Source organism: Hyperolius riggenbachi, chromosome 2 (assembly GCF_040937935.1).
Source record: "Hyperolius riggenbachi isolate aHypRig1 chromosome 2, aHypRig1.pri, whole genome shotgun sequence".
Taxonomy (NCBI): domain Eukaryota; kingdom Metazoa; phylum Chordata; class Amphibia; order Anura; family Hyperoliidae; genus Hyperolius; species Hyperolius riggenbachi.
Window position 1 is genome coordinate 549,373,916 of NC_090647.1, and position 10,688 is coordinate 549,384,603.

The following is a 10,688-nucleotide window of genomic DNA, read 5'->3' on the forward strand; positions in this document are numbered from 1 at the left end:
TGGAGCCAAGAAGAATCACCTCAACCCCATTCTCTGAACCAGAATAGGTGGTAATAGGTCAGATAGGTGGTAATATCAGGCATTTGCCATCTTAATACCCTCTGACTGAAGCCAACACTGATGTCATTTCCTCCCTTACTTTGGGAGGAGGGTCAGCCAATGCAAACGCACAGTCTTCAGACACTCCCACCGAGCTCTACAATAGAAAGTGCATTGTCATTGTGCGATTCTAGCTTGAGATGCATGAGAAATATTGGCCAATCAGAGATGAACAGAGGTGTGGGAGGGGACAACAGGAGGGAAAGAGGCTTTGGCCAATCAAGCAGCATTAGTTAAGTCTGAGGGGATAGTAAGGAAGCAAAAAAAGACCCAGCATGCCTTGCAACTTCCATTGTTCGGAAGATGTACCAATTAAGAGCCACGGAAACTGGGGAAAGATGTTTCATGGAGAAGAAAAATAATAGTGATTTTAACTTTTGGATTACCTGGTTAGCCTCTTTATTAATTGTTTACTAGATAAAAATAAAGAATTGACAGTTACTCTTTAACCTCCCTGGCGTTCTATTAAGATCGCCAAGGCGGCTGCGGGAGGGGGTTTTTTTAATTAAAAAAAAAAAACTGTTTCATGCAAAAGTTGGCTGCATGAAAGCCCACTAGAGGGCGCTCCGGAGGCGTTCTTCCGATCGCCTCCGGCGACCAGAATAACCAAGGAAGGCCGCAATGAGCAGCCTTCCTTGTTTTGCTTACATCGTCGCCATAGCGACGAGCGGAGTGACGTCATGGACATCAGCCGGCGTCCTGACGTCAGCCTCCTCCGATCCAGCCCTTAGCGCTGGCCGGAACTTTTTTTCCGGCTGCGCAGGGCTCGGTGCGGCTGGGGGGACCCTCTTTCGCCGCTGCTCGCAGAGCGGCGGCGATCAGGCAGCACACGCGGCTGGCAAAGTGCCGGCTGCGTGTGCTGCTCTTTATTTGATGAAAATCGGGCCAGCAGGGCCTGAGCGGCGACCTCCGGCGGTGATGGACGGATATATTCGTCCATACCGCTGAGGAGGTTAAAGCGGATCCAAATTTTTCCACATACAGTTGCTGAAGAAATTCACTCCTCTGTGTTCTGTTTATTTAGGCAGATCAAAGTATCCCAATTAGTTCTCATCAGCAACTGTGAATAGACTGAAGGAGAGCTCTGCCTAGGCAACTCTCCATACAGCAAACACTGAGGCTTAACCCTTTCTGTGCTCCCTGCAAAGTATGAAACTTCATTTTTTTAAATTAGGATTTACATACATTGCTCTGGCTAATCTTTTAGAGGAGAGAGGATGTTCTAAGTGTAGTTCCACTTTAATCATGCTGCCTAAAATGTGCTGCCCACACGCAGGGCTGTGGAGTCGGAGCAATTTTGGGTAGCTGGACTCCGAGGCTCTTGGCTCAGCTACAGACCTACATTGGACTTGCTCCAATCTGTCGCCTGATGAAGTGGGGTCATACCTGTGAAATGCGTTGCTTTGTTCCCTGCAGTATGCTATTGGCATAACTTGTGTCTGCTTGGAGGAGGGGAGTCCATCACTGCCTCTTCAAGTTTTAATCTTTTTGGATACTTTTATTCTTTTGGAGCCTCTGTATCCATACTACGTGGATTCAGTCGGTGGTTTCAGAAAATTGAGGAGTCGGATGATTTTTGTACCAACTGCCGTGTCCACATAGAGGTTTGACTGAAATTGTATTTTTTTGTTTTCTACAAGGTGTGGGGAAGGCAGAGAACCTGTAACGGTTTATTTCGGTCATTGTCCCCACTGACGAGATTCTGTTTGCTTCCTGCTGGCAGTGGCACAACGGAAAGCGAGGAGAATCTATGGATCAGGGACAAAGATCAATAAGGGAAGTCAAGGGACACTAAAAGCAGTAAAACCCAACAGACTTAACTCCGCCCCATATTAAGAAAATGGTTTTATGGTTGTCTTTGTCCCGAGTGGAGAGATTTCCTTCCTGTTGCCAAAGATTCCCTGGAAAGAGACATTCTCGAAGGTGTAATGCCACGCCTCCCAGCGTTTTGAGATCAAGGCGGTGGGGCACTTAAGCCACACCCCCGACACACCCCTAGTCACATCCTCTATGATAATCTCCCTGTGTTGCTGCGTCCAGCTGTCTCTGTGTCACTGCTATGTGCAACTGTGCATGTGCGCAGTACGGACAACTGGACGGGACAAGGGAGCGAGGTGGGCGGGTGCGGGCGCGCACATGCGCAGCGGTTGGGGGCATGCGCACTGACGGCGGCAGGAAAAAGACCTAGAGCCCGTTTTTAAACAGGCTTGGGTCTACTAGTATACCATAAAGATTTAATGAGAAGAATGTTTTATCATTCAGACCACACTGGTCCCTGCTGTTCAGGAAATGCTGTTGAAAACAAAGAAAGCCCCGAGAATCCCCCATGAGGAGATGAACTGGCCCAAAACCTGACGTTTCTGTCCGATTTTAACTGCCTACTTTTTTTTGTGGTAGTGGTCCTTTAAAGCAGTGTTCCCCAGTAGTTAATAGCTCTGCTGAGACACTAATTACCCCACCTGTGAATGTTTGTGGATTCCTGCAAAACATGTACTGTTGGTGGGCCTTGAGGACAGGGTTGGGGAACTCTGCTTTAACTACTAGCCGACCGGGTGCAGCCGATGGGCGGGGCCGTGCTGGCAGCCCCAGGACCGCCTGTTTTGCAGGAGATTGCGTGCGCATCTCTGCTTGGGAGGCGGAGCTCTGCTCTGCCTTCAGTTTCCCAGCGGCGATCGCCGCCAGGAGACTGTTAGACTGCGATTTTATTTACTTAGTACAGCGCTGTGATCTAAGGCAGCACTGTACTAGAAGCAATCGGCTGTGATAGCTTCAGCCTATCACAGCGGATTGCTTCCAGTACAGTGCTTGTAATTGGCTGACCGGGGGAGGGAGGGAGAGGGGAAAAAAATTGAAAGAAATACACAAATTTAATCAAAGAAATAAATATTTGGCAAAAAATAAATAAACATTGGAGGAGCGATCAGACCCCACCAACAGGAAGCTCTGTTGGTGGGGAGAAAAGGGGGAGGGGGGATCACTTGTGTGCTGTGTTGTGCGGCCCTGAAGTGAGCCCTTAAAGCTGCAGTGGCCTATTTCATGAAAAATGGCCTGGTCTTTAGGAAGGGGGGTTAACACTGCGGTCCTCAAGTGGTTAAAGGATGGGATAAAGTTTAGTCAGTTAAATACATTTTTCAGTAGAAAATACAAATATTTACATAGACTGGTACATCAGTCCTGAAAGAGGGACAGAGGAGGAGGAAAGAGGGACAGAGGAGGAGGAAAGAGGGACAGAGGAGGAGGAAAGAGGGACAGAGGAGGAGGAAAGAGGGACAGAGGAGGAGGAAAGAGGGACAGAGGAGGAGGAAAGAGGGACAGAGGAGGAGGAAAGAGGGACAGAGGAGGAGGAAAGAGGGACAGAAGAGGAGGAAAGTGGGACAGATGAGGAGGAAAGTGGGACAAAAGGACAGGGTTCCCAAAGTGGGACTGTCCTTACAAAAGAGACAGTTGGGAGGTATGTTAATATATTTACCAGCCCTTTGATAATTACCTGTTTTATCCTTTCCTAAAAAAAATGAAATAAAATCTCTATTTTTTTTGGTTTGCTACACCTGTCCTTTCTAATAACCGTGTATATGTGCTTCCAGGGTGCGCTACGGAGGCATGACGGTGGTGCGGCCGCCGGCGGAGATCGCCCGATACACCATGATCTTCCACACTAGGGATAGCGGGAATGAGGTGAACAATAAAAGGTGAGCGCCGCTTCCTTCTGGATCTCGCCAGGCAGGTCTATCTGGGAGTTGCCATAGTGCTGGAGGCGTGTAAAGGGGTGTGTCCTCTACCTGCCCGCCTCCTGCAGTCCAGCCACAGAATCTGATTTGTCCATCAGCCATTTCATTGTTGCTAAAGAGACTCTAGATGAGGTCTGGAAGTGATACCGGGCCCAGAGTGGTCCTTATTTTAGGGCATTCACAATCTGACTCCCCAAACTTGTTCAAAGAGGAACTGTACTGAAAAAAACATAATTAATAAAACTGCTTATTTTATTGCGCTAGTGCTTTAAAGAGAACCTGTACTGAGTAAAAAATATTTAAAATAAACACATGAGGTAACTTCAAATGAACATTACATAGTTACCTTGCCATCAGTTCCTCTCAGAAGCTCATCATTTTCTTCTGACAATAATCCCTTCCAGTACTGACAACATTTTGTCAGAACTGAAATATATCAGTTGCTGTCAGTTATATATCAGTAAAATGTCAGTTCAAGCTGAGAGGAAAACTGATGTACTAGGTAATGTCCATGTTTCCCTATGGCTCAAGTGGGTGATGTTACAGTTTAACTGTGTGCTGGCCAGAAAGCTGTTATGGGTAATGGCCATTATTCAAAATGGAGGACGGAGAATTCTCTTGATCACAGTGAACAAACAGGACGCGGGACAGGAGAAAGACACTGAGGAGTAGACTACATGGAAGGTAAGTATGACTTGTGTATGCTTATTTTGACTTATAATTTTCAGTTCAGGTTTTCTTTAAGAAGCGCTATCACTTCGGTGATTAGCGGGAACCACCTGCCAATCGCTCTAGTGTGAGTGGGCCCTCCTAGATTATTTAGTCAATGTTTTCACCTTGCTTCATGAGAGAACCGGCCCTGGGTGTTAGGCCTGGGCTTTTGCGTCTGAAATCCTATTAATCCTGTGTATGTACCGTTTTACAGGTTATGGCGAATATCGTAAAAAATAAGCAGTTTTAGTCATAATGTTGTTTTCACTACAGGTCCTCTTTAATGTGAAATTGGGTATCCTTAAAGGACTTACGAGGTGAAATTAAGAAAAAAGTTAATCACCTGCCTCATCTTTTAAGACACGGAGGACGCCATCCACGCCCTCCGTGCCGATCGGCCGGGTCCCCCCGCTCATTAGCCCCCCGGGCCGGCTGCCGACCCGGCGGCCCGGGTAGGGCTCTCCTGCCTCTCGTAAAATGGCCGCTTGCTCTTGCCGCGGCTGCGCAGCTCTTGGTGCCAACCCCCCCCGATCCACGCTACGGAGGGGTTGGCCCTAGAGCTGCGCAGCCGCACTCGCGGCTATGCGGATTGCGCAGCCGCGGCCAGAGCAAGAGCCATTTTACGAGAGGCAGGAGAGCCCGGGCCGTGGGGTCGGCAGCCGGCCCGGGGGGCTAATGAGCGGGGGGACCCGGCGGATCGGCACGGAGGGCGCGGACGGCGTCCTCCGTGCCTTAAAAGATGAGGCAGGTGATTAACTTTTTTTTTTTCTTAATTTCGCCTCATAAGTCCTTTTAAAGAGGAAAATCTTAAAATTTAAAACACATACAAATAAGTACATTTATTTCAGAGTAAATTACTTTTCTCCTATGTTGCTGGCATTTACAGTAAGTAGTAGAAATCTGACATTACCGACAGATTTTGGGCTAGTCCATCTCTTCATGGGGGATTCTCAGCATGGCCTTTATTCTTTATAAAGACATTCCCTGAAAAAGATTCATATAAAGATGCTAGCCAGCCTCCCTGCTCACCGTACACTTCTTTGGCAGTTGGATGGAGCAACTGCCATTCACTAAGTGGTTATAAAAATAAAGAAAACCCGAGAACCCCCTATGAGAAGATGGGCTAGTCCAAAATCTGTCGGTAATGTCCGATATCTACTGCTTATTGTAAGTGACACCAACACAGGAGAAAAGTAATTTATGGCTCATTTTACTCTGGAAGCAACGTACTTCTTTGTATGTCTTTACATGTATTTTAAATTTTAAGATTTTCGTGACAGTTGTCCTTTAACCCTCCTGGCGGTTAATTTTTTCTGCCAAATAGGTAGTAATCCATTTTTTTTTTAATTTTTTGTTTTTTTTTGTTTCATGTAAAGCTACCAGAGTGGTAGCTACATGAAACACCACTAGAGGGCACATGTGTCCCTCTAGTGCGATCGTCGCCGGCATCAATAGCAAACAGGGGAACGCGTATATAATGCGTTCCCGTTTGGCTTCTCCTGTCGCCATGGCGACGATCGGAATGACGTCATGGACGTCAGACGCTTCAGATCCAGCCCATAGCGCTGCCCGGAGCTCATTGGTCCGGGCAACGCAGGGCCCTGGCGGGGGGGGGCCCTCTTCCGCTGCTGCGTGCGGGCGATCGCCGCAGAGCGGCGGCGATCAAGCTGTTCGCGTGGCTAGCAAAGTGCTAGCTGCGCACACAGCACTTTGAATGGTGCAAATCGCCCCACCAGGGGCTGAGATATCTTCCTGCGCATCATAGCCCAAGCTCAGCTCCGCCAGGAAGGTTAAAGAGAACCCGAGGTGTGTTCTAAGAATGCTATCAGCACACAGAGGCTGGGTCTGCATATAATGCCCAGCCTCTGGTGCTATACTGTTTCCCCCCAGGTCCTCCCACGCTGTGCCCCCATAAATCACACAGCCGTGCTAGCGACACACAGCGTGTCGATAGCCGGCTGTTTACCTCTGCACTTGTCACTCATGCCGCTCTCCCCGCCTCCTCTATATCTCCGCTCCCCGCCTGCCTCCCTTCCTTCCCTCCAATCAGCGAGGAGGGAAGGGACACAGGCGGGGGAGCGGCGAGAGTCATAGTACATAGGTAAACAGCCAGCTAGGGATGTCGCTAGCACGGCATTTGATTTATGGGGGCAAGCAGAGTGCAGGGGGGCCTGGGGCAAACAGTATAGCAACAGAGGCTGGGCATTTATGTGCAGACCCAGCCTCTGTGTGCTACTAGGATTCTTAGAACCCATCTGGGGTTCTCTTTAAGGCTCCCTGCACACTACATGTAATTCTGATTTTTAATAGATTTTCACATGATTCCGATTTTTAATCGGCACAGTATCTGAATCGCAAATGGGATTTGCAGTGTGCAGGGAGCCGAAAGCTGTATTAGACTCCCCTACCATCTCCTCTCGCCCACAGGATGAAGCTTCTGAAAGAAGTCTCTAAAGTCTGGAAGACGGATGGACTGAATTCCTGCTCCTACAAGCTGGAGTCTGTGTATCACGACCCCCTCTACATCAACGTCACAGTGGATATAGGACGGCCGCAGTACTAGGGGGAGATGCACGGCATACTCCGAACATTCCTAGAGACTGGTTGGACCCGCCCAGGAAACAGACGCCGGTCAGAAATGTCACATGGTCAATCCCGACAAGTCCTGGAAAACCCATTAACCAGCGATTTGTTTCCTATGAGGGGAGGCCTGCTCTGATCTCTCATCAGGGCAGAAGGAAGATCGGACTGAATTCTTCTATGGAAGATGTGTGTCTAGCCAGAGTCCCGGGACCAATCATTCCACAATACAGCCTTTCCGGTTCTACGGGAATGTGGTACGTCACTGTGCCAGGAGCTACAGGGGCCTACATGGGAAAAGGACGAAGGGTGGAGACAAATGACGATGCTCTGAGAACTTACTGTTCTGCCTAAAACGAGAGCCAGAGTTATGGAAAAACACATTTATTCAACACATTCCCCCTGAGACTGGTGCACTTGGTACAGTGTAGTTGACTGTTTCTCTAAACCAGTTAAAATAAAGGTACTTTGGTTGGGGCTCAAACAAGATTTCAGCAGCATGTTTGACATCAAAAATGTCCTCAAAACGTTGTCCCTTCAGGTGTTTCTTCAAGTTTGGGAACAGATAATAGTCTGATGAGGCCAGGTCAGGTGAGTAGGAGATGATGGACCAATTAGAATTCCAGGGTGTTCAATTTGGTAGCCACAATGTTGTCCGTGTGCCCAGGTGCATCATCCTGGGGAAAGGAAATCAGGTTCTCTTTGGTCCTCTTTCCATGCGGTTTCATCCTAACTGCCTCCTTCATACGGTCCAGGAGGTTAATATAATACTGCCGGGCTATACTAGAGCCCAGAGGTAGGTGGTCCACCAACAGGATATCGTCTTTGTCTCAGAAAACGGACACTGTTATTTTTTTTTTGGTCCAATTTCTGGGTTGGAACTTCTTAGCTGGTAGTGGAATAGGACCCTTACCGTGGTTGCTGGATACAACTACACTCTAGGGGTGGCCGACGGTAGTAGTGTAACTACAGTTCATAGGGCACCCCAGCAAAGCTTTGATGAGTGTCATCCCGCGCCTGCCTCCCGACTCAGACAGGAAGTGACTACAGTGTGACCCTCACTGATAAGAAATTCCAACTATAAAACACTTTCCTTGCAGAAAATGGCTTCTGAGAGCAGGAAAGAGATTAAAAAAGGGGAATTTATCAGTGAGGGTCACACTGTAGTCACTTCCTGTCTGAGTCAGCCACTTACATAAATGATATTTAACTCTTTCAGGCAGAGAAAGAAAAAAAGGAACACAGTACAGTTATTTGTGTGCTAGGCACTGTACATACACATGTCTATCACATCATGCCACTTCAGGCATCCTTTAAGTGGAGGTAAAGGCATCCTTTCCGCCCTATTAGGGCCTGAGCCCACTGACACAGTTGTATCTGCTTTTCATTTACACATCAATGTTACAGATGCTGAAAAGCGGACACAACTGCGTTAGCGGGCTCAGGCCCTTAGAAATGCCAGATTTCACCGCCAAGCAGGGATGATCTCTGAGCTTAATCACGAGTAATTACTCGTGATACAAATTACAGCAGCTGAGCGGCAGAGATTTACCCATAAATCCGCGCCCTCCCCGAGCTCCATGCGTCCTAATAGTAGCATTCCAAGCCTCGCTGCCGTCACTTCCTCCTTCAAGCCGGAAGTGCGCCATAGCGAGGCTTGTAACGCTACTAATAGGTCGCTTGCAATCTCGTTAATGTGCAGGGCGGACAGCGGCATTATGGGTAATTAACCCCTGCATCCAGCCCGTGCAGGGCTGGATGCAGGGGGTTAATTACCCATAATGCACCTGCAGCAATTAACCCTTATTTGAATCATGAGTAATCAGTCGTAATTAACCACGGTGAGCATCCCTGCTCGGGAACAGGAAGATGCAAAGATTTCTGATGCTGATTTTATGTCCTTATAAAAACTTAGGGCAGAGACACGCTTTTAAATTTGTGGTAAAATTGCCACAATAGCGCTTTCTTTTAAATTGCAATAACTGTGATTTTGTAGCATTTTTAATGCAAGTCAATGGGAGTGTCATTTTAAAAATGAATAAAAAAAAGTGCTCTGCAGTGTCTCTGCCCTAATACACTTGGACCAATCAAATTTCACCTTTGCAGGAATGGGATTGTCCCATTTTTGAGCTGCTAAAATTTGCCTACAGCGTTTGCATAATCCTGGATGAATTTGAAGTGATTTGTATCTCATTGACTTACCCTGGGGGTTGTTGACAGAGGAATTTAACACACACCCACACACGTAGCGACAGTCATGTCTAGGAGAATTCATGGAGGAGCATGTGATATGTTTGTCCAGCTGATTGATTGGCGAGTCGTGATCATGTGCTAAAGCAGGATGCGATTACAGCAAATTAGAGACTTCCCTATCTGTCACCTGACCAAACTGATCACATGCCTCTCCATGAGTTCTCCTGGACATGACCAGCATTACCCCCATAGCCTGTAGAAAGGGAGAGAGACAGAATGCAGAACTTCAGGATTCTAGCACTTTATTACTGTTGTGTTGTGTAAGGCTCAGTCCACACACGTCAGGTTGTCGATCGGAATGCTTTTTAAACCAATCAGTTTTTCAAAATGTTGTACTTTTGCAACGTTTTCAGTCCGTTTAAACTTATTTCAAAAAGTGACCTTCCTTCCTGTGTTTCTATTGGATAAAGAGGTCCGCAAACATGACGCTGAGGGGAGGAGCAGGCAGTAGGTAATCTGCTTTGGCATCTGTTTTATGGGCAAAGTTCTCTGTGTAGCGGGAGATCTGTTTTGGTGCTGCTTTTCATTGCCTCTGCAGTTATTTTGGCTCTGAAAATGTGGCAAATCCTGATTCTCTGTTCCGTTTTCTAAAACAGAGTCCATGGATCTGTTCTTTGAAGTGTTTAAAGACGGCTGCTATTTTTTAACATTAGTATCTGTCGCTCAGTTTTTTCAGGGCAAAAAAAAAAAAGCCACGGATACAGTTTTGAAACATGTGAACTGACCCTAACACAATATTACTTAGTTCCATCAACAGGGAAAGCAGATCTTTCGATTTGGGTATAAGAGACTTCCTCATACTGGAAATCCCCCCCCCCCCCCCCTTCTCTTCATGATCTGAAGATTTTTGTGGTGCATATTTGGCTATTTACAAAAACATTCCAGCTGTTTGTTATACTATCACTCTGAGAGATCACTCATTTATTAGGTATTTTATGGAGCAATAAAATGTTTTTTTCTATCTTATCTGAGTGTTTCCATTGCTGGAGGATTGTCAGGCGTCAGCATGTAAACTTGCTTTGTATCAATTTAAGAGTTTATAGGTCCTAAAATGTTGCTTTAGGCTGCATTTCCACTTGTGCGGTGCGGAATCGCAGGGAAATCACCGCAGATGAAATCGCATGCGGGTGCGATTTTGCATGCGTTTTTTTCCCACGATTTCGCATAGGGTAGTAGGTGGGCACTTTTAACCATGTCAGTGCCTGTGTAAATTAACATTACCTCCAATGCAAAATCACGGGGAAAAACACATGCCAAAACCGCTTGCGATTTCCCTATTAGACACATTGTATGCGATTCGCGGGGAGAAAATTCTGA

The 10,688-nt window shown here is 47.1% G+C and overlaps 1 protein-coding gene across 2 annotated transcripts in view; it reads left to right on the forward strand.

Annotated features, from left to right (window-relative positions):
• The window catches only part of B4GALT4 (beta-1,4-galactosyltransferase 4), a 108,197-nt gene extending 97,860 nt beyond the window's left edge, over positions 1-10,337 (forward strand). For both annotated transcript variants that reach the window (XM_068270846.1, XM_068270847.1), the window contains exons 6-7: positions 3,684-3,788; positions 6,966-10,337. In XM_068270846.1, the coding sequence (XP_068126947.1) occupies positions 3,684-3,788; positions 6,966-7,101 (241 nt within the window). In that variant the 3' untranslated portion in view covers positions 7,102-10,337. The remainder of the gene's footprint in view (positions 1-3,683; positions 3,789-6,965) is intronic.
• The last annotated feature ends 351 nt before the right edge of the window (positions 10,338-10,688 follow it).